General features: G+C 45.2%; 1 protein-coding gene across 2 annotated transcripts in view; it reads right to left on the bottom strand.

Moving 5' to 3' along the window:
- kremen1 (kringle containing transmembrane protein 1) overlaps nucleotides 1-25000 on the bottom strand; it is a 100587-nt gene that overhangs the window by 38609 nt on the left and 36978 nt on the right. For both annotated transcript variants that reach the window (XM_056287142.1, XM_056287134.1), the window contains exon 3: nucleotides 23589-23680. In XM_056287142.1, the coding sequence (XP_056143117.1) occupies nucleotides 23589-23680 (92 nt within the window). The remainder of the gene's footprint in view (nucleotides 1-23588; nucleotides 23681-25000) is intronic.

Genomic DNA, 25000 nt, shown 5'->3' on the forward strand with positions numbered 1-25000 from the left:
AGTGGATTAGCAGGAAGAAGTGAGGGCAGCTATGAAGAGAATGAAGAGTGGAAAGACGAAATACCTGTGGAAGCATGGAGGGGTTTAGGAGAGATGGCAGTGGAGTTTTTAACTTTAGAAAGTGAGAGGATACCTGAGGAGTGGAGAAGAAGCGTACTTGTACCGATTTTTCAAGAATAAGGGTGATGTGTAGAGCTGTATTAACTAAAGACGTATAAAGCTGATCAGCCACAGCATGAAGATATGGGAAAGAGTAGGCGGAAGCTAAGTTAAGAGGAGAGATGATGATTAATGAGATGCAGTATAGCTTCATGCCACGAAAGAGCACAACAGATAATAATAATAAAATAATTTTATTTCTATAGCACTTTTCTAAAACAATGTTACAAAGTGCTTTACAAAGAAATAAAACCAGTCAAGGCAAAAATAAGAACAAGACCAAATAAGTAAGAGTAAGAGTAAAAATAAAAACAGAATGAATAAATAAAACAAATATCAAACATTTGTTTTTTTATTTATTCATACTGTTTTTATTTTTACTCAGATGCGATGTTTGCTTTGAGAATGTCGATGGAGAAGAATGGAGAAGGTCAGAAGGAGTTAAACTGTGTCTTTGTTGATTTAGAGAAAGCATATGACAGGGTGCCAAGAGAAGAGGTGTGGTATTGTATGAGGAAGTTGGGGGTGGCAGAGAAGTATGTAAAGAGAGGTGCAGGGTATGTATGAGGGCAGTGTGACAGTGGTGAGGTGTGCTTTAAGAATGACAGATGGGTTCAAGATGGAGGTGGGATTACATCAAGGATTGGCTCTGAGCCCTTTCTTGTTTGCAATGTTGATGGACAGGTTGATGGAAGAGATCAGTCAGTAGTCTCTGTGGACTATGATGTTCGCAGATGACATTGTGATCTGTAGGAGAGTAGGGTACAGGGATCTGTGCGAGTAGAGAGTAGGTTAGGAGCCTGAGAGGCAGAGTTATGCCCTGGAGAAAAGAGGAATCAAAGTCAGTACAAGTAAGATGGAACACATATGCTATATGTGAATGAGAGGGGAGGACAGTGGAATGGTGAGGATGTAAGGAGTAGAGGTGATGAAGGCGTATGAGTTTAAATACTTAGGGTCAACTGTCCAAAGTAAGTGCAGGCAGGGTTGAGTGGGTGAAGAAGAGTGTCAGGGGTGATTTGCAACGGAAGGGTACCAACAAGAGTTAAAGACACGGTGGCCCAGTGGTTAGCACTCTCGCCTCACAGCAAGAAGGTCCTGGGTTCGAATCCCAGGGTTGTCCAACCTTGAGGATAATCTCAGGTCATCCTCTGAGTGGAGTTTGGATGTTGTCCCCATGTCTGGGGTGGGTTTTCTCTGGGTGCTCCCATTTCCCCCACCATCAAAAGAAACACGCATGTTAGGGTTTATACTCCTGTCTGAGCCCCCGAGCAAGTCAATGGGAAAAGAACTGGAGTTGGTCTCTGGGTGCAGCATGAAGGTGGCAGCCCACTGCTCCTAGCTACACAGATCACAGCTAGGATGGGTTAATTTGCAGTAACTGAATTCCCCCAGGGGGATTAATAAAGGAAACTTAACTTCAAGAGAAGTGAGACCAGCTATGTTATATGGTTTGGAGATGATGGCACTGATGAAAAGACAGAAGGCGGAGTTGAAGATGTTAAGATTTTCACTGGGAGTGACGAAAAAGGAATGGATTATAGTATATTAGAGGGACAACTCAGGTTGGACGGTTTGAAGACAAAGCAAGAGAGGTGAGACTGAGATTGCTTGGACATGTGCGTAGGAGAGATGCTGGGTATATTGGGAGAAGGACGCTGAATGTGGAGGTGCCAGGGAAGAGGAAAAGAGGAAGGCCAAAGAGGAGGTTTATGGATGTGGTGAGGGAGGACATGCAGGTGGCTGGTGTGACAGAGGAAGATGCAGATAACAGGAAGACATGGAAACGGATGATCCGCTGTGGCGACCCCTAACGGCAGCACCCAAAACTAGTAGAAGTAGTAGTAGCAGTAGTTTATAAATTGTATATAAGATAAACATTATGAGTTAAGTGATGAGTAATGGAGAAGGGGTAGGAATAAATAAGTTTACACTTCCTCCTACGCCTTTCTGAACATGTAATATTTAATTTGTGTTGCTTATGAGAATTTGTTTATTGAGTTTGTTGTGTAAATTTATTGTTGTATAGGTGTATTGTAAGCTTACCTAACATTAGCTAACTAATGTTAGCTAGCTGATAGTGCGCCTTTTCATTTCCAATCTTGGCTAAATAGCTATCTACCTGAGCCTATGGCTTGGCATTTCATGACTAATATAAAATGCCATATATTACCTTGTTATCTAACACTGGTGCTCAGTCATGAGCAGTGAGACAATGGAGGATTAGTTGTTGTTGAGATGTTTTGTCACCAATATAGTTTATTATTTAATTTTAATAGTCTTTTGTGTGGCTGTGGTGGTTTACTTAGTCTTTTGCCTTTTTGATATTAACTTTTAAAATAGCCACCCCCCTTTGTTTTCACTCAGGGATGCACGAGTTTTCCCTGGTTGGATAATTGAACAATATTAAAATCAATGCGTGATGAAGGCTGATTAATTGTATTTGTTAAAATGTATGAATACTTAATTTAACTCAGATTAGACTTCATTCACAGTCAACATGAGCAAGAGGAGAGGAGCTTTCCTGGACTTATTGGTGTGAAAAAAAAAGGGTAAGTTGAAACTTGTAAGAATCTGGGCTTTGAGAATATGCTAAGGACTTTTAATAGTGTTCGCTACTGATCGTAAAATATTATGATGATGTTGAATGAGATGATGTGGAATGTTGATTTATTTTTTCCTCTCAAACTATTTTCACAGTAAGAAAACTGCTGACAAATTTAGATCATTGGGTCATCTAGGCTTTTAATGTTAGTCATGCAAGGGCCTAGTTGCTAGATGCTGCATGGTAGCACACATCTGCCTACCTCTTTGGCATGTTGGTAGTGTCTTTGGTTCTGGTACAGCATGGTGTGGGCCTGTATTTGTGCGGCAATGATGGTCTACTGTTGTTGTTGTTGTTGTTGTTGTGTGTGTATGGCGGGGGGGTGTCTGCTCCACAATACTTTGTTGGTGACCCCTGATTACAGAAGTTGTTGTGTGGTACATGCCCCATGAGCTGGGGTAATAGGTTTGAGTTATAACCATCTACAGACTGCAGACATTACATTAAACAAGCAAGATACTGTAAGGATTGTAAGACTTCAGTTCACTGAAGCACATGCCTTCACTGTACTGGGTTCTCTTTATGTCCTGGAGAAAATATTTGATTCATTGTATTGTTTGCGGAAAATGTGTATCGATCATAGTATTGTAGCCTCGGGTTGGTTTGGATCAATTATAACTCCTATTCCAAAATCCTCAAAAGATGACCCGAATGTGCCATTGAATTATCGGGGCATCTGTCTACTGATCACTGTATATAAACTGTATTCCTTCATCTTAAATAACAGATTAGTAGTTTTTTTTTAGCGAAACGGTCTACTAAAAGAGGAGCAGAACGGTTTTTTGAAAGGAAAGAGCCTGTATCGACTATATTTATACAGTATCTATAGTAACATTAAAATATGATAAACCCACATTTTCTTGTTTTATTGATTTTCAAAAGGTGTTTGATTTTGTTGATCATGATCTCCTAAAATATAAGCTTTACAAACTAGGTGGTAACGTAAAATGTTCTCCCTTTTTCTCCCCAATTGTACCCATCCAATTACCCCACTCTTCCGAGCCATCCCGGTCATTGCTCCACCCCCTCTGCCAATCCGGGGAGGACTACCACAGACTGGAGACTACCACATGCCTCCTCAGATACATGTGGAGTCGCCAGCTGCTTCTTTTCACCTGACAGTGAGGAGTTTCGCCAGGGGGACGTAGCGCGTGGGAGGATCACGCTATTCCCCCCCAGTCCCCCCCCCCAAACAGGCGCACCTGACCAACCAGAGGAGCCGCTAGTGCAGCGACCAGGACACATACCCACATCCGGCTTCCCACCCGCAGACACAGCCAATTGTGTCTGTAGGGACGCCCAACCAAGCCGGAGGTAACACGGGGATTTGAAACGGCGATCTCAAGTATTGGTAGGCAACAGAATAGACCGCTACGCTACCTTAACTGCCACATTTTATAAATAAGATAATCAAATGAAATGACATTGATTCTATGACAATATACAGGATATTTTTTTATACGTCTTTGCGTCCCCTTCTATGGGATCACAATGTATTTCGAAGGGTGATCAATGTCCACCAGGTGGCAGCAAAGCAGCACAGGAACCGATCACGTTTCCATTCCGTTCCATAGAATAAACGCGTGTGACTGTCTCTAAATGTGAAAGACTTGACGCTAGACTTGACGCTACTCCTCACGCTATGTCTCCCTAAACAAATGTCTAAAATAGAGAAACCACCACAAGACAACAGCGCAAATACAACTTTGATGCTCATTGTGAACTACCGTATTTCATTTGTGTTCCTTGTGACCAGTAGCTTGAGGAAAGAAGTTGCTTTAGAGGTTGGTGCAAATTTCTCCTCAGATAAAGGTATGTAATCAAAATATAATCAAGCATTGCATGCGAAGGCAAACTTTCTGAATGACTCCAAAATACAACAGAAGAAAATTGCAATTAGCCGACACATGTGCTCCAGAACTGGCAAAATATACTTACTAGCTAGTAACGTTAGCATACCAGCTAATGTCACAGACACGCTCAGGCAGCCTGGAACAGCGGCATCGCGTGGTTAGTGGAAGCTTCATTAGTAACGTTAGCATACCAGCTAACATCACAGACACACTCAGGCAGCCTTTCACAGAGGCAGAGTGCTCAGAGAGAATCAGAAGAGCTCTACGAAAGCAACTTCGTCCAACAGATGAGAAGTATGAAACTGGGGACAAGGTGTTCTACAAAAGGACAGACTGTGTTGAGTGGAAAGGTCCTGGAGTCGTGATAGAACAAGATGGGGTGGAGATCTTTGTACGCCATGGTGGGACCTATGTCAGGGTTCATCGTTCTAGGCTGCAGAAGGCTGATAAAAGTGACGTAAGTGCTAGTGGGGGTCTAGAGCACCCTGGGGAGAATGTTACTGAGGGCAATATGAATGTACCTGTTACTGATAGTGATGTGGATGTTGTTAACAATGACAGTGGGAACATACCTGGTACTGATTGTGACATAGATGTTGATATGAACAATGACGGTGAGGCTGGGGGTGTTACAGACAATGATACAGATGTCACTGAAGGTAACAATCATAAGGATAATCAACAGACAGGCATAAGGGTAAGAGCCTCCCTAGGGCTGAAAACAGGTCAAACAATCAGCTTTGTGGATAATGTAACAGGTGCGTCTCACAGAGCTAAAGTGATGGGACGAGCAGGAAAGGCTACAGGAAATAACAGAAACTGGTACAACCTACAGTACTTAGAACCATCTGACATCGCTGGTACTATGGGGTCAGCTGATCTTACTAAGGTAGACAATCTTCAGGTTAATCCACTGGATAGTGTAGAACTATGCTCTGATATGCAGGAAAATGATGTATTAGTCACAGATGGTGTTTCATTTGATAAGGCTAAACTAGATGAAATCAGTAGCTGGAAAAATAATGGGGTGTTTGAGGAGGTAAACGATATGGGTCAAAGGCATGTGTCCACTAGATGGGTATGTACACTGAAAGAAACCCCTGATGGTATAATACCCAAAGCGCGTCTTGTGGCTCGGGGTTTTGAAGAATTCAACACTAAAGATCGACAGAAGGACTCACCTACATGCTCATCAGAGTCCCTCAGACTACTCATGTCAGCTCTATGTCAGAAAAAGTGGACATTAAACTCTATGGACATCAAGTCTGCTTTTCTTCAGGGAATGGAGCTGTCTCGGGACATCCACGTTCACCCACCTCCTGAGGCTAAAAGTGAGGGAACATTGTGGAAGCTCAAAAAATGCGTCTATGGACTCGCTGATGCATCACTCTACTGATACAACAGAGTCAAAGCAACGATGCTGAAAACAGGGGCCACAATGTCACAAGTTGATCCTGCTGTTTTCTACTGGGTTGATGAAGATTGTAATGTGACTGGTGTCCTTGCCTGTCATGTGGATGATTTTATGTGGGGTGGCTCTCACAAATTTGCCACCACAATCATTCCCCATCTCAAAACAGTTTTCCAAGTGGGACGTGAAGAACAGGACAACTTTCGCTATGTGGGGATGGAACTAGCCACAGTAGATGGAGAAGTGCACATGCAACAAGAGATCTACATAAAGAATCTTCAGTCCATTCTCATAGACTCATCAAGAGCGTTGCAGCGTGATGCTCTTCTCACAGAGTGTGAGACTGACAAACTAAGGTCAAAGATAGGATAACTCCTATGGGTGGCTAGACAGAGTAGGCCAGATATCATGTTTGATACATGCGCCCTTGTAGCCAATCTAAAACATGCTACTGTACAGACCATGCATGAAGCAAATAAGGTAGTAAGAAAACTGAAATCAGAACGTGTCACCCTAAAGTTTCAGAACTTAGGAAATGAGGACTCTTTGAAGTTTGTTGTTTTCAGTGACGCTTCCATGGGAAACCTCCCAGATGGGGGAACACAAGGAGGACATCTCATCGTGCTGATGGGCGAGGAAGGAAGATTCTCGCCAATCTGCTGGCAATCAAAAAGGATCAGAAGAGTGGTTCGGAGCACGCTGGCAGGAGAGACACTTGCCCTTGCTGATGGTATTGATAATGCCATATTTCTGTCCTCCCTCTACTCTGAACTTACCATAGGAAAGGTCCAACAGCACACCCTACCTGTGATGTGTGTAACAGACAACTACTCCCTTGTGGATGCCATCAAGTCCACTAAATCAGTGACTGAGAAACGACTGAGACTAGAAATAAGTGGCATCAAAGAACTTATCCAGAACAAAAGGATTCATCGTATTCTGTTGTCAGCTATAAAGGAACAGCTGGCAGACTGTCTGACCAAAAAGGGAGCCTCTTCCCTGGTATTGCTTAAGGCACTGAATAATGGACAATGGAAGCTAGATGAATGAGTCTGACTGTTGATAACTGAGCATTTGTTTTGTTTTCCTGAAATATTATCCTTGCAGTTTTTGTTTTTTAAAAAAGAGGGGAGATTGTTAAGTTTGTTAAGTTAACTTTTGTTGGTGCCTATAATACAGTTAATACGGTAGCCTGTTTTGTTAGTCACTTCTACTGCAGTCTTTACGGTAAGCCTGCTGTTAGGAGGAAGGCACGCTGCTAGTGAAAGGCACTTGTTGAAATGTTTGGTAGGCTGTGGCCACTTGCTGTTGAGAGCGCAAATAAAACTCAGTTAAATAAGTACACTTGTCTTATTTGAAACTAACACTGTGCACTAATGAAAAGGTCATAATATGTGGCTCTTTTGTAGCAACATTAAATTTTAAAACCCACTTGAAATGAAGGCACCCTGACAAAATAAAGGAATTTGAAGACCACAAAAAGGAATTTGCCAATGGGAAAAGCAAAAAACCCAGGACCTCATACAAACAAACTACTCTCTTTGGGGTCGAGCGACACAAAATAAAATTGACTCTCTCGTCACATCCTTTGTCAACAAAGGCATGTACCCGTTGGCCACTTTTGAGCACAAAGAATTTATAGACTTGGTACAGGGACTTTGCCAAGGTGCAAAAGTTATGTCCAGGAGGACACTTGGGAGAAGAATCGATTATGACTTTAATAATAAAACAGCAAGTTTGAAGGAGAGCCTTAAGTGCATACAACATGTTTGCACCCCTGCAGATCAAAGCCAAAACCGCTTTATTTTGTCATTGTATAGTTGTTCGGTTACAATGAAATTTGTTTTCTGCATTTAAAGCATCCTATTGTGTAGGAGCAGTGGGCAGCAGTGGTACAGCACCCGGGAACCAACTCCAGTTCTTTTTCCTATTGCCTTGGTCAGGGGACAGGCAGGAGTATTAACCTTAATATGCATGTCTTTTTGATGGTGGGAAGAAACCGGAGCACCCAGACGAAACCCACATAGACACGGGGAGAACACGCAAACTCCACACAGAAAGAACCTGGGACAGCCTGGGGTTCGAACCCAGGACCTTCTTGCTGTGAGGCAACAGTGCCAACTAAAAAAACTAGTTATATGGGAATCATTGTACATTGGATGGGCAGCACGGTGGCACAGTGGTTAGTGTGGTTGCCTCACAGCAAGAAGGTCCTGGGTTCAAGCCCCGGGGTAGTCCAAACTTGGGGGTCGTCCCGGATCGTTCTCTGTGTGGAGTTCGCACGTTCTCCCCATGTATGCGTGGGTCTCCTCCGGGTGCTCCATTTCCTCCCACAGTCCAAAGACATGTAGGTCAGGTGAATTGACATTACTAAATTGTCCCAAGGTGTGAATGTGTGTGCGTGTGTGTGTGTGTGTGTGTGTGTGTGTGTGTGTGTGTGTGTGTGTGTGTGTGTGATGGCCTGGTGGCCTGTCCAGGGTGTCTCCCCACCTGCCGCTCAATGACTGCTGGGATAGGCTCCAGCATCCCTGCAACCCTGAGGGCAGGATAAGCAGTTTGGATAATGGATGGATGGATGAATGTACATTGGATACAAACAGACACGCTAGAATGTGAATCGGCTGCTCTTGCTTACAGACATTTTCCCAGTCCACATACCTACAATCAAATTGCCGAACTACTGGAAGAAATCCATTCAGAATGTGGAATCACAACGGACATTGTTGTGGCTACTGTAACTGACAATGCATCAAACCTCTCAAAAGCATTTCGAGAGTTCAATGTCACCGTTGTTTCAGAGGAACAGGATGAGACAGATGAGCAGAAACAGGAAATCAGGAACACTTATTTGTCATTTCATTTCAAGCACTTGCGCACATGAAATTAAATGAAATGTCGTTTCCCCCAGCCCACAGTAGTGCAACACAAAGACAAAAACACATATCCAAACTACAAGAACACATATAGCTAACATATAAAAATTAAATAAATAAATTCACTGTCCAAGAAGGTGAATGCCAAGATGACTGTCGGAACTGCCAGTCTGCATGCTTAGCCTGCCCCGCTTCCACATCCTGTCAGACCGCCTTCGGTGTTCCCTCCTCGGGCACAGCTCCAAGCAGGGCCGTGATCCCTGGACCCACTGGATGCAGCAGACCAGGCTCCCCTGGCTGATCTAATACCAGCTCTCCCAGCCGGACACCTTCAACACACCTTCCCACACTCCACACGACAACACCACAAACACAATCAATGCTAGGCGAGGCCGCCACCAGACCACCCTTGGTGTTATCGGAACTGCCGGTCTGCATGGGTTAGCAGTTAGCTTAGCCTGCCCCGCTTCTGCATCCTCTCAGACAGCCCTCGGTGTTTCCTCGTTGGGTGCAACTCCAGGCAGGGCTGTGGTCCCTGGGCCCACAGGATGCAGCAGACTAAGCTCTCCCAGCTGATCCAGCGCCAGCTCTCACAGCCATCAAATGAAGACACAAACATGCACAAAGACTGCAAAGATGCTGCAAACGTGAATTCGCGCCGCCATCTTCCCACACCAGAAGCGGTGTGGATCTTCCATTTGTAATAATAGATCCAGAGGGAGAAGAAGAGTCAGAGTGTGCTATCATTCTACCACCTCACGTCAGGTGTTTCACTCACACACTGAGTTTGGTTTCAACCACTGATGCCAAAAAGGGCAATTAAAGAGAATTCAACTTCCTCAAGGCTGAATGAATCATTCATGGCAAAGTGTTCAGCGCTATGGAATGCTTCTGGCAGACAAAAATATGCAGAACTACTCAATGAATCGACCAACCAGCAACTGAAGACACCATGCATTTGTAGGTGGAATTCTCTTTATGACTGTTGGAGTCAGATGACATTTCTTCAGGAAAAGCTTCCTGAGATCATGCCTGCCTTGCAACTCTCACCATTCACAGAGGTAGCGCTTGATTTCCTTGAGGAATACTGCAGAGTCCTCAGTCCATTGCCACTGCAAATGACCACCTTCAAGGTCAGACCTCATGTTACTATGGTGAGCTCATACCTACCATCTTTGCTGTTCAGGCTAAACTAGATGACCTGCAAGCTTCAAACCTGAGGTAGTACTGCTCACATAGTATCTTGCAAGCCACCATAATTGACTTTGAGAAAAGGTTCGGTAGCTTCTTACAGCTGAAAACTGATGTAAATGAAGCCATCCTGGCTACACCAACCTGCCCATTTTTTAAGATAAGATGGTTGCCTCCCAAACTAGCTGCAGAGAAGCAGAGGATACATCACCTGTTTCTGCACTCAACTGAGGCGCTTGGCCTTGTGTCAGAAAGTGAGACTGCCTCATCAAACACCGCTGAAGCGAATGAAGACGATTTCTTCATCTTCTCTGATCAGGATACAGGTAAACTACTCTCACTTCAGTGTCTTAAGGTTAAACTGTAATTTCATGATTTAATCATCAAAGATGAATATTCATCATCAATTAAAAAAATAAATGATTATCTAGTTTCATGTCACGTTTTTAAATATTACTGTGATATTAAAAATCATTGAGTTTAATGTAAGTTCATAACAATCTTGTTTGCCTCTACTGTTTCTAAACCCAACAACAGGAACTGAGAGCCAGTTGGGCAGAGAGATGTTGCCCAGCCACAGCAAAGCAGAGTTGGAGACCCCTCAGTTTCTGGAGGACCCTAGAAAGGACGTTTCCTCACTGGATTAATATTCACTGACCAAGCTACTCTTTGTGAGATTCAACACCACTTTGCCATCATCGGCACCAGTTGAGTGTCTCTTCTCCTTTGCAGGCTTGATTTACCACCCGCACAGAAGGCGATTAACGGCTGAACTGATGAAGAAATTAGTTGTGCTGAAAAACAACTAAAATGTATCATACTCTGCTGTAATGGTATGTTACGTGTCTTAAGCACTCGCTCAGTTGGTTCTTGTAAAGTTGGATATCTCAGAAATGTACTTACTCCACTGCACTTACATTTATCGCTCTTAAAAAAGGCATCTGCTAAATGCTCAGTCTTACTGTCTTGTGAAAGAACTAGTGCATCACTGTGGCCTAACTGTTCAGTTCCCCCAGCTGCATTTCAATTGGCTGTTCACTCTGTCAGTCAATGGTCGCTTTGACTGACAGAAACCACCCAGCATGCACCCCTGAATTAACAGCCTGCCACCTCCAAGACATCCTGATTGGCCACTTCAAATCTATGGTGTGGGGAAATTAGCAGAGCTCATCTTTTCAACATAGGGGGCTTAAATGTCAGACCCATACTGAGGCTACTAAATGCCTAAAACATGATATCAGTTTGTACAGAATGTATTTTTGTATTTTCAAATTACAAATTACTTGTATTTTAATCCATCCATCCATTATCCAAGCCGCTTATCCGAATCCAGGTCACAGGGATGCTGGAGCCTATCCCAGCAGTCACTGGGCAGCAGGCAAGGAGACACCCTGGGCAGGCCGCCAGTCCATCACAGTTGTATTTTAATTAAATACATTTTCTCATATCAGTATTTTTTAATTTCATTTTGATAAATTTGATGAGCAAGTATCTGTAATTTGTAACAAGATACTTTTTGATGTATTTGTGCCCATCTGACTGTACAAAGGGTTTGATATGCTGCTGACCAGAGTTTGTTTTTTTAAAATTTATTGACATAATCCTTCGAAGCACTTTTAAACATTGTAGTCTAAGCCATCTGCGGTTACATGTGTGCTGTTCATTGCAGCACTTATTTTCTCATCAATATATTAATTTTGTTGAAAAAAAGGGACTGAAAAAGGATCTTATACATATTTTGAGGTTGAAAAAAGATTTAATCGTAAATGTTTTGAATTTTCTACCTCAGATTTGTGAAATGTTCTGCTGTTTGGCGAGTGTCTGTCATGTTGTGACAATAAAGAATCTTTTAAAACCATAACTAACCCTCTGGTTCCTTCATCTTTCACTCAGGAGCCAAAACCAGCCTTTAAACTTGAATGAAATAATGATTTGACATTTATCGTGATATTTATCGATGTCGACTGATATGAACGTTTTTGGCCATATCACCCAGACCTACATGATACACAACCATCTAGCCTTGTAATCAATACCTGTACTCCCATAATGGTGGCGGCCTATTCATGACGATGGGACAGAGACAGAGCGGGATGGAGAAAGATTAGAATCTATCTGGTGTTGCCTGACCCTGCTTTTGTGAGCCGGCCGTCTCGGTCCTCCCTGTCAGAGAGGCTTCCCTCAAGGCTCTGTGTGCAGGTATTTCCCTCAGGGTGTGTGTGTGTGTGTGTGTGGGGGGGGGTACGGTACGGGTACGAAGAGGGATGGGCCAAAGGTCAGGGTGAGATAACAATGAGCATGCTCAAACATCCCCCCGCCTTGTCTATGTCTATAAGGTAAGCCGAGGCCTAGGACCGGGTAAAAGAGGACACTTGTAAACAACAGATGCCAGGGTTGAGTCAAACACACACACACACACACACACACACACACACACACACACACACACACACACACACACACACACACACACACACACAAGTCGATTCATCAATTAGTCAATCAATAGAAAATGAATTAATTATAATTTTGGTGGTTGATTAATCGCTTAAATTATTCATCAAGCAAACATACCAAACATTTGTTGGCTGCAGTTTCATAGATACTTGAATATGCTTGCCTTCCTCTGATTTATGTCATTATGAAATGAATACTTGAGGGTTTTTTGGCTGTTGGTCAGACTAAGTAAATATTTTCAAGATGTCACATCAGTATTTTTGACTTTTAACACTGAATGATTGAGTGATTAAAAAGATAATCATTACTTGCAGCCCTAACACACACACGCACACGCACACGCACACACACACACACACACACACACACACACACACACACACACACACACACACACACACACACACACACACACACACACCTCTTCACCACCAGGGGAGGCCTGAAGAAATTCCAAGGGAAGAAATTTTGCCTCCAGAGAACTCAATCTACGCTTCCAGAACTCAAAAGTATCCCAGGCTCTAGCATCAACACTAGCCATTAGGTCCATCTATTTCCAGTATTTACCTTTGCACCTGTAAGCAGCCTATTTTTCTCCAGTGAAGACAAAGCAACCATGAGAATTGGGCATTTTGGGGTGGTGTGGGAAGATGGCGGCGCGAAGTCAAGTTTGCAGCGGCCTCACCCATTACCGGTGTGAAAAGATGGCAGTGCGAACTTACATTTGCAGCGGCCTCACCCAGTACCGTCCATAGAGTGTCTTTGTCCATGTCTGCGTCTAAGTTTGTGTCTTCGTTTGATGGCTGGAAGAGCTGGTGCTGGATCGGCTGGGAGAGATTGGTCTGCTCCATCCCGTGGACCCAGGGAGCATGGCCCTGCCCGGAGCTGTGCCCGACAAAGAAACAAAGAGGGCAGTCTGACAGGACGCGGAAGTGGGGCAGACTAAGCTAACTGCTAGCCCATGCAGACCGGCACTTACGATAACACCAAGGGCAATCTGACGGCGGCCTCGCCTAGCGTCGACTGTGTTTTTAGAGTCGTTGTGGAGTGCAGGGAGGTGTGTCGAAGGTGCCTGGCTGGGGGAGCTAGCATTGGATCGGCTGAAAGAGCCTGGTCTGCTGCGTCCGGTGTGCTCAAGGACGACGGCCTTGCCCGGAACTACGCCCGAAGAGGAAACACCAAGGGTGGTCAAACAGGATGTGGAAGCGGGGTAGGCCAAGCTAACTGCCAGCCCATGCAGACCACCAGTTCCGACAGTCATCCTGGCTGGCGTTCATTCTCTTGGACAGTGATTTTTCTGTACTTTGGATATATGTGTTCTTGTAGTTTTTGGATAAGTGTTTTAGTCTTTGTGTTTTACTGCTGTGGGCTGGGGGAAACGATATTTCGTTTCATTTCATGTGCGCAAGTACATGAATTGAAATGACAAAGTGTTCCTGATTCCTGATTTTCATGCTGGAAGGAAGCCCGTTGTCTTCTTGCACTGCATCCCCAAAATTTTAAATGATCCGTAGTAGCAGTAATGATGGAAGCGCATGCTTACTCAGGGTTAGTAATTTAAAAGAAAATTGATGTGAAGCCCCATGGCCCCAACCCCTACCCCTGTAGGTGGCAGTGCATTGACTCAGGGTCAGCTCAGGTTCCTCCCAATTTTGCGAAGTGTGGGGGAGGAACAAGGAACCAGGTGCTCTTTATGTGCCTGAGATGTGGCCAGGTTTGCTGGTGTGGATTTCGCATGGCCTGTAACCTCAAAGGGCATGTGGGAACGCCATAAATCACTCTGTAATAACAATTTATCACCGTATATCCTTTTTTCAATGCACAAAAGTAAAACCTTGGACCATCTCCATGGCTATTTTTTCAAGTTTCTCTGATGTCGCGTCTACAGTTTTGCCTAAATTGGCGTTTCTCAAATTATTGAAATAGTTCAAATAAATATGACCTACGGCAGGTATTCTCGCCACAAATCAAGTTGTTAAGTGCTCTAGTGAAAACTCTGTAACAAGATTATCTTAGAACAGTTTAAGGTTATCTTCACCTATGGAAGATAAGGAATCACATTATCCAACAAATCAGTTCATTGAGATGTGGTCGTGAACTTCACCATTCTGCAGATGAACTCTTCTCAGAAGTTCAGTAGAATTACATTCCAAGCCTCTATTAGTGGTTATACTAAAAAGAAAATAAAAAAATCCTGGGCTGGTATTAAGCATAGAGGAAGGATCTGCAGGCCATTTCAACACTGTGCCTTTATCGAAGTGAAAAGAGTCTATCACAACACCAGAGAATCTTTTGACACGTTCCACCACCGCCATGCTTTACTTCTTCTGGGGAAAAGCACAGTGGCACAACAAGTTTTTCCTGGTCACATTATCGCTGAGAGACAAGCTTCCAATGTGCACATCAAAGTGTCTTTGTCTTGGCAAGCACTCGAGGACATTACCCTGACAGTTCCTCTCTATGTCAGTCAAATTCGGCTTGGGGGACCCCCGTCAAGTAAATGCATGTCAGCTTAAAGCAGCCACATCAAGCTTCTCTTAAGCGTGGAATGTGCTGGAAATGAACGCCTGTTGTTTTGAAGGAGAAATATTTCTTAAGAGGAACCTTGACATTTTCACTGGTCAAATGACGTGACTACTTCCACTTGAAACATGAGTGAACAAGTTCTTTAACATGAATATTGCACAGCCACACATACATATACACACACAACCACCCACGCATGAACATACACACACCACACACACATGTCCATATTGAATATGTACATGCCGGGGCCTCCGGGGGGCATGGCGGTCTAGTCCGTTGCCTACCAACACGGGGATCTCCAGTTCGAATCCCCGTGTTACCTCCGGCTTGGTCAGGCGTCCATGTAGACACAATTAGCCGTGTCTGCGGATGGGAAGCTGGATGTGGGTATGTGTCCTGGTTACTGCACTAGCGCCTCCTCTGGTCGATCGGGGCGCCTGTTCGGGGGGGGGGGCTAGGGGAAACAGCGTGATTCTCCCACGCGTTGCGTCCCCCTGACAAAACTCCTCACTGTCAGGTGAAAAGAAGCGGCTGGCGACTCCACATGTATCAGAGGAGGCATGTGGTAGTCTGCAGCCCTCCCCTGGATCGGCAGAGGGGGTGGAGCAGTGACCGGGACAGCTCAAAAGAGCGGGGTAATTGTACAATTGGGGAGAAAAAGGAGGGGCGGGGGGGACAACAATATGTACATGCCAGAAAAATTACAGGTGAGGCATACAGGTGTCATTAACCTACCTCGATTAACCATTAACTTGCACTGTATTTCTGCACCAGTTAAGACAATTAATCTTTTGCCATAATAATGCACCTATATCCTAAACACATACATTAATACGAATCTATCGAGAATGAAAGCACAGATTTCAATACACATTTGCAGCTAATTCAATTGAAGGGGAATGGAAACCAGTCCTGGTGGCCAAAAATGTGCATCGCCGAGCTTACAGTATACATCCAATTATGAGGAAGACCCTGAAGCAGCACGAAACACGCGCCATAAAAACAAAAATCCCGACAGTAATGGATTCGGCAGTCAGCAGAGTGCTAATCCATGTATCTCGAGAACCTTTGCCGGTTTGGCGAGGGACTACATTGATTTATCTAGTAAATTCCTTACACCTCATTAACCACTGTGTCTCTCGCTGAGACGGCATTAAAAACCCTCCCTGCCCTCTCCAACGAGGTCAAAGAATGAGGCCTGATACAAAGCATTACTCAAGTGCGTCAGCATGGGGCCCATTTGTGGAAACAAAACAGGATAATGAACTACTCCATGAACACAGATGTAATATACATTCCTGTAATCCTCTAACTACTTTTTCAATATACTTTGAAGTTACGCCATGTGTTCCTTGTAAAGTAATGGAGATTTTTACCATCAGCTTTCAGCAGAGCAGGGGCTGTAGTGAGAACTCAATGGACTTTTCAACACGTAACTAGTCTTCTGACAAGACTACGCTTAGCTGAGCATTTGGTGGCCTGCAAAAGAGGGGGGGAAAAATCCAAGAAACCACACACGGCTTCCATGAGTATCATCAATTTGTATGGTAGAGCCTCTGCCACGACAGCAAGTCTGTATGACATGTTTTCATTATTCCACCACACAACTAACGCAAGAAAGGTTTACTACGGTAGATCTGATGGACATTTCAATGCTGTTTGACAGACTGCCCCCCCCCTTTTTTTCTCCCCAATTGCACCCAAACAATCACCCTGCTCTCTGAGCCGTCCCGGTCATTGCTCCACTCCCTCTGCCGATTCGGGGAACATGACTCCTCCGACACATGTGGAGTCGCCAGCTGCTGCTTTTCACCTGACAGTGAGGAGTTTCCCCAGCGGGATGTAGTCCCTGCCCGCCAAACAGGTGCCCCGACTGACCAGAGAAGGCGCTAGTGCAGCAACCAGGACACATACCCACATCCGGCTTCCAACCTGCAGACACGGCCAATTGTTTCTGTGGGGACGCCCGACCAAGCCAGAGGGCAACACGGGGATTCGAACCGGTGAGCCCCATGTTGGTAGGCAACGGAATAGACTGCTACGCTACCTGGACGCCTAGACTGTGTCTGTTTTCTGGTGCCACGTGACCTGCCTGCCACAAAAAATTGCCACCAGGGTGTGTCATCCCTGCACGGGGTGCTGTGACCGCGGCTGAATAACAGGCTGACCACTGGAAGGCTCCGGGTACCTCCACAAGTTGTCACCAATGACAAACCCTGCAATGTCAAAGTCAGAAAAAACAAAAAAAAAAAAAAAAGGAGGAGAGAAGTGAGGAACAGACAAAATAAAGGCCAGACAAACTGAAAACAAAGACCACTGTGCCTTCTTTCATCTGGCACACTGCAAGGGTGGGCGGGTCTGTCTGGGGCGGGGCGCAGACTGAGAATGACACCGATGGAGCTTTGGCACTCTGGCTGATGCTTTCAAGCAGAGCAGACTGAGAGCCTGCATCGCCGGGAGGGGAAGCGCTGCTTTGGCATTGTGGTTTCACAATTGAGGTGATGGCATCTTTTCCGTGTCTGAGAGCTCCCCAGTTTCCCTGGAGGGGGAGAAATTGTCTCTGCTGAACAGGCAGAGTCTTCCCAAAACACACCTCAGCAGAGAGCTTCACCTCTCTTTCTTACATTGCAGGTGAGATGTGTGGCAATTAACACCCAAATAGAAAGAGGGAGCATGGGGTGTTTGTGGAGGTAACATCTGACATGGACGACGCGTGCCAGATGCCAGTAACAGAACTGGGCCATGAGGCGCAAAGAATGGGTGACATCCCTGTGTCCTACTCAAATACAAGACTGAGCACATGGAAAACCCATCTGGAAAAAAGGTTGGCCTAATTTTGGCAGAGATAAGGGACCAAGCCAGCCCAGAAAAAGGACAGTGAGGACTATGCTCCTTAAACCCCCACCCTCTGGCTACAAAGGTGGGAGTAGTATCGGCCCAGACACACAGAGCTAAAGGGACACTTGTGTGAAACTGGTCAGATGGAAGTCCAATGCTGTACACACAGACATAGACACCAGCTCCTATGGACGAAATCACACGCATATGCACACACACAGCATGCCCCACACAAATGCACTTACACATGCTCCCAAAGCAGGCACAAATGCATGTACACAAATGGTCGTGCGCACCATCCCATAGGGACTTACACCCATTTGCATTGATTTGCATTGTGCATGCACACGAGATGGACAGACATAGGGACACACACACACACACACACACACACACACACACACACACACACACACACACACACACACTTTTAACTCCACATCCATGCACATGGACAAATTCATGGGTGCACACTGGCCCTAGCTGTTCATCCAGACAGACATGCATTATAAGGTGGGTTTATATGGTCCTTAGCCTTCAGTCACGCATGCTGCCCTGACAGGATAATGGCGGGGAATCTGTGGGGGTAGGTAATATTGCCTGGTAGTGCGGACTCTAAAACGAGAGTAAAAAAAGAATGAAGTGGATAAAATGAGATCTAGGATTCAAATGTCAGAAAGCTCAAACATCCTACGCCAGGTTTTGCGGTCAAACAGTCACAGTTACAGCTTTGCTCTTCCGCTATCGCTGCTCCATAGTCAGCAAATCTAATATTAAAGTTTTAAACAGAATTTCCTTTAGTATTATTTTGCATTAAGCCAAGGGTCTTATACAGAGAGTGCAAGTAAGGACCTTCTGAAAGTCTAGTTCAACCTATTGAAAGTCTAGGTCAACCTATTGAAAGTCTAGTTCACCCTATTGAAAGTCTAGGTCAACCTACTGAAAGTCTAGTTCAACCTCCTGAAGGTGTAGTTCAACCTATTAAAAGTCTAGTTCAACCTATTGAAAGTCTAGGTCAAGCTACTGAAAGTCTGGTTCAACCTACTGGAAGTCTATTTCAACCTACTTAAAGTCTAGTTCAACCTATTGAAAGTCGAGTTCAACCTAGTCAAAGTCTGGTTCAACCTATTGAAAGTCCAGTTCAACCTACTGAAAGTCTGGTTCAACCTATTGAAAGTCTATTTAAACCTACTGAAAGTCTAGTTCAACCTACTAAAAGTCTAGTTCAAACTAGTGAAAGTCTAGTTCAACCTACTGAAAGTCTGGTTCAACCTACTGAAAGTCTAGGTCAACCTATTGAAAGTCTAATTCAACCTACTGAAAGTCTAGTTCAATCTATTGAAAGTCTCACTATTAGCACTGTGATCAACACATTAGCAGTGATTAAAAAATCACCACTATAAAGCCAGAAGACATCATCACCAGAGAGATAGAGCGCTTATCAACCCTGAGACTTACATTGAATATTTGCCTTTTTATATCAGAGACACCTATAGGCCTGTATTACGCTGCCCTCACACCCAAAAAGATGCCAAATGTGGTGTCACTTTGTTCCCACAGAGTAAGAATGGCCTGACTAGAGCAGACAGTTTGGTGACATTATGAGGGCGTTTGCGTGACCAGTGGCTATCAAGCTAATGTTCACACACTAGCATTTTTCCTGGTAAACGTATGCAAGATCATAACGTTATGTCACTGGGACAGTTGATTTTCATTATATTAATATGGCGGTCTGTCGGGGGTGTCTCACTGCCTGCCGCCCAATGTCTGGTGGGATGGGCTCCAGCATCCCGCGACCCGAATTTGGATAAGCGGATTGGATAATGGAAATGGAATGGAATGATTCAGTAAATGCTAATTTCAATTTATTATTCAGTTGTAAGGTACAGCAACCAGTTAAAAAACAAAGCAAACCGTGGGATTGCTATATTAACACATTTTTATAGGAGCATGGGCCAATCACAAGAAACTTATCCACTCCTTGTCCATGACAAACAATTGTCTAAAGCACTCATTAACGAGCCAAATCAGAGTGCATATTCAAAAATGTCTGGAAAATGGACTCACCGTGAAATAAGAGTTTTTTGCAGCGTGCACAGGGGATGAAATCAATAGGCAGCTGTATGACTAGTCAAGAATGCAGAAATAATAAATTAATAAATAAACAAAACAAAGCAAGTGTGAGCAGCAAATCAAGAACGGGGCCAGAAAAATCATTCCAACAATATTACAGATAGTATAGCAAACTATGGGCCCTGTACATTTGAGTCAACCTGCGCATTACTGTATCAAGTTAAATGGACATGGGATATATGTAGCCTGGAGGGTTCTTGACCAATCCACACTCGTCTTTTCCAAAGTTGGACTGGTATATGATGTACAAGTTTTGTTGGGAATTTGAAAAACCCTGGAGTTGTCAGGGTATTCCAGTTATCCATATTATCCATATTCCAAGTATCCCATAGTTAAGTATTCCAGTTATGTGCCCAAAGAAGAAACAGAGAGGGCGGTCTGACAGGATGTGGAAGCGGGGCAGGCTAAGCTGACTGCTAACCCATGCAGATCGGCAGTTCCGATAACACCGATGGTGGTCTGGCGGCAGCCTCGCCTAGCATTGACTGTGTTTTTGGTGTCGTCGTGTGGAGTGTGGGGCGGTGTGTCGAGGGTGTCTGGTTAGGAGAGCTGGTGTTGGATCTGCTGGGGAAGCCTGGTCCGCTGCGTCCGGTGGGCCCAATCACGGCCCTGTTTGGAGCTGCGCCTGAGGTGGAAACACCGAGGGCGGTTTGACAGGACGTGGAAGTGGGGCAGGCTAAGCTAACTGCTAGCCCATGCAGACCGGCAGTTCCAGGCAGTCATCTTGGCGTTTGTTCTCTTGGACAGTGAAAATTTTTTTTTTGATATGCTGGATATGTGTGTTTTTGTAGTTTGGATATATGTGTTCTCGTAGTTTGGCTGTGTTTTTGTCTTTGTGTTGCACTGCTGTGGGCTGGGGGAAACAATATTTCATTTCATTTCATGTGCGCAATTGCATGGAATGAAATGACAAATAAATGTTCCTGATTCCTGATTATCACAGTCTGATTTACAAAGGTTCAATTATACTTCGGTTGTGGGAGGGACTTTCTCATGGCCATGCTTTAAGCTGATTGGCTCGCTCCTCACGCTATCTGGAGATTTTTCAACTCGCGTAAACAACCATTGCCCTCATCTGACGCATCTCTGTGCGAAATAGTGACTTGTGGTGAACCTCTTTACCACTGACTTTTCATTGATTTGCACTGTGTTTGGCATTGCTTTCAGTGTGATGAATACAACTTTACAGTGTCCCTACAACCACATAGTTTATTCACTGTAAAATCAACAGCAACCACTACTGGTGGCTAAAATGGTAACAGCTGTATTACCACTGTGCCAGGACCACTTGGCTGAGAGTCCCTGCAACCAAACATTGTTCCACAGAGTCAGAATTAGAAATCAGAATCAGAAACACTTCGTCGTTTCATTTCATGTACGCAAGTGCATGAAATGAAACGAAACAATCGTTTCCCCCAGCCCACAGCAGTGCAACACAACGACAAAAACACATACCCAAAAACTACAAGAACTACAAGAACACACATATCCAAACTAACACATATATCTAAACTAACTAAAAAAATAAATAAAAAAAAATCACTGGCCAGCCAGGATGACTGTTGTAACTGCCGGTCTGCATGGGCTAGCAGTTAGCTTAGCCTGCCCCGCTTCCGCATGCTGTCACACCGTCCTCGGTGTTTCCTGTTCGGGCACAGCTCCGGTCAGGGCCGTGGTCCTTGGACCCACAGGATAAAACAGAACAAGCTCCCTCAGCCGATCCAATGCCAGCTTTCCCAGTCAGACACCTTCGACACACCTCCCTGCACTCCACACGAAGACACTAAAAACAAAGTCAAGGCTAGGCGAGGCCGCCGCCAGACCGCCCTCAGTGTTATCGGAACTGCCAGTCTGCATGGGCTAGCAATTAGCTTAGCCTGCCCCACTTACGCGTCCTGTCAGACTGCCCTTGGTGTTACCTCTTCAGGCACAGCTCCAGGCAGGGCCGTGGTCCCTGGGCCCACAGGACGCAGCAGACCAAGCTCTCCCAGCCGATCCAGCGCCAGCTCTCTCAGCCACCAATCAAAGGCAAACTTAGACGTAGACGTGGACAAAGATACATGGACGGTACTGGGTGAGGCCGCCGCAAACGTGAGTTCGCGCCGCCATCTTCCCACACCGGTACTGGGTGAGGCTGCTGCAAACGTAAATTTGCGTAAATGTTTTATAAGACTTTGCCATGTCACTTAATCAACTGACCCAATACTTCCTGCCACAACAGATCATAATTATTACTGTGAAACACTCTGTCACGTTTAAAATTGTTTAAGTACGGTTACTTAACTAATCCACCACAGAGACACTGAACACTGTGTCATACTGTAACACTGTTTGGCTTTCTTCAAATTAAATACATCCATAATGTGACAGTCCCCTGCATTGTCACTGGTCTTCAGTTTAATAACAGTTTTACTGAAAAGACAAACGACCTGCTTGTTAACACTGACTCGGGTTGATATCGTTCAGGATGGTGTCATGAATGAATTCAACAAATGATCTTGCATGGAGGGAACATTTGCTCGTCTATGTTAGATTTATTTCTGCACTTTGCACTTAAGCCTCTCTAATGGGACACTCGTGTGGCCGTACGGCCCGCCAAAGCACAAAGTCCTCTTCTGTGTTGACTGAGACAATACCGTCAATCCACTGCAATTTGAGCTTCGTTTTGATTCATGCTGCCACTTTGCCTTCAGAATCCTGAACACCGACACTACTACAAATCAGCTGTGCAGATCCGCCACTTCAGATAATCATTAATCGCTGTCGCTGACGGCTGAAAGGAACTATATCAGTCCATCACTACTCATCAAGTTGGGAGGCAAAAACTGCTTGCAGTAATTTGCTAAATTTGGAACATATCCGCGCCGGCGATGAGTTGGCAGAGACAAAAGGTCCTGCGGGTTGATCAATCCCATCTTATTGTCAACAGCGCTGATTAAAAAGTTGGGAGACGGGGGTGGTATGTGACAGGATTACAGACAGGCAGCTCTACCGAATCATCGCCATCCGACTACACACAGAAGCAAACATATACCGTCTCACTTCACTGACAAAGGCGATCACTTTTCACGAGGAGAAAGGACACACACACACACACACACACACACACACATATATGCAGAAACTACATGCACTAGATTACAACTTGTCAATGCAAGCAAAAAAAAAAAGAAAAGAAAAAAAAAGCCAGAGAAACCACAACACACATGTGCATGCCTGCCCTGCACACACACCACACACGCACGCACAGAATTGTGTCAGCCGATGACTGACAGTTTGTATTAAGGCAAGGGGCAAGCCCAGGCCTGGCAGGGGGAGGGGTAAGAGGAGGCAATTAGAAGCATTTTTTGTGTTGATAATGGCTGTGTACAAACCATAAAATCCATTAAACGTTTTCATAACAGGTAACCAGATGAACACAGGAGAGTAAAAAGGCCTTTCGCCGCCAGAGGAGGAGGAACCGGAGAATAGTGTGTGTGTGTGTGCGCGCGTGTGTGTATGGGGGGGGGGGTGCGGTGCAGGGGGGGGTATTGTCTTACTCTGGCAGGTGGGAATGTCGCAGTACTTCCAGTAGATCCCGTCTTCGTGATCAGCAATGTAGCACCACGGCTGCACATCCCCATCCGGGTTCCTGTTGCCATGGGAATGATGAGAGAGATAGAGGCGGGTGGGGGTGGAGGGGTTTAAAAGGTGAAATAAGAAAAAAGTTGGACGAGAGGGAAAAAAGTGGGTGGGTGGATGTGTGGGTGACAGTGGCCAACAAAGGAGAGGGATGAGCGAGGGTGGTGGGGGGGGGGGCAAAGATAGCAGAGGAGAGAGAGAGAGAGAGGGTGAGACATTTTTTTTTTTAAAGACGTGTTATCAAATGCAAATGCTACCGATGAGGGCTGAATACTCAATAACATTTCAGAGGAAGATTATCTCGGTACTTGGTCACTAGTGCCCCCCGGGGCTGAACTAGCCCCTGTTGGTTTAACCTCCTCGCTGGTGCACGACAGGCTTAACCATGCATGTCTGTCAGGGGGCCAAACCAACAGCTCCGTGATGGGTGGGGGAGCTGTCGGTAGACTGTGTGTGTGTGTGTGTGTGTGTGTGTGTGTGTGTGTGTGTGTGTGTGTGTGCGTTTCTTTGTTCAGAGCCAGGCAGACCTAGCGGGGGGGGGGGGGGGGGGTGATGGGGCATAGCCTTTGTCCGGGGCCAAGGCTTCTTTGAACCTCATCCAGGCACTCTGAACCCATCATAATAGGCCGACGTGGCTCTCGGTGCTGCGGCTTTTTAGCATCACTTTCCAGAAGGGGTGAGGCGAGCGACCGGGCTCACTGATTTGGTTTACGCACTCCATCTCTAAATCACAGAAGTCGACGACGAGTTCTCAACTGCTGATAATCAAACCCGAGGCAGGCCGGGAGCTTATTTAGGTACCGTTCCAGCGATTCTGGCCCCGATTCAGGATCAGCATGAACCGTTCGACACACACACACACACCTGTCAGATACGCCTTCTAAGATGACACCGCTGTTCTTTTCCAGCCCTGGCTGGACCTGCTCTTTTCTCCTCTGACACACCTTATTGTGGCACCCTGAACAGGCCCGGGGGCTGCGGCTATCCCCTTTCACCCTTTGTGGGCAGAACTGTTGAGGGCGTTTCCATTTCTTTTCTTCTGCGATCACAAACACTTTCCTGGATTTCCACCTCTCCTTTCACGGCGATAAAGAGGTACTGACTCAGATGTCGCTTCTTTTTTCCCATTCTGGGTTGAAATAGAAGTCAGAGCAGCGGCGATATTCCAGTCTCGGCATCTTGCTACGTCAGGGCGACATCCTTCTTTCTCGCAAACACACTACCACGAGCACTTTGTACAGAGCAGATAAGACCCCAACGCCACATTTCTAAATAATCTACCATCAGAAGTCCAACCTGCATGCTTCCATACGAGCTTAGTCTACAACGC

Source organism: Lampris incognitus, chromosome 1 (assembly GCF_029633865.1).
Source record: "Lampris incognitus isolate fLamInc1 chromosome 1, fLamInc1.hap2, whole genome shotgun sequence".
Taxonomy (NCBI): Eukaryota; Metazoa; Chordata; class Actinopteri; order Lampriformes; family Lampridae; genus Lampris; species Lampris incognitus.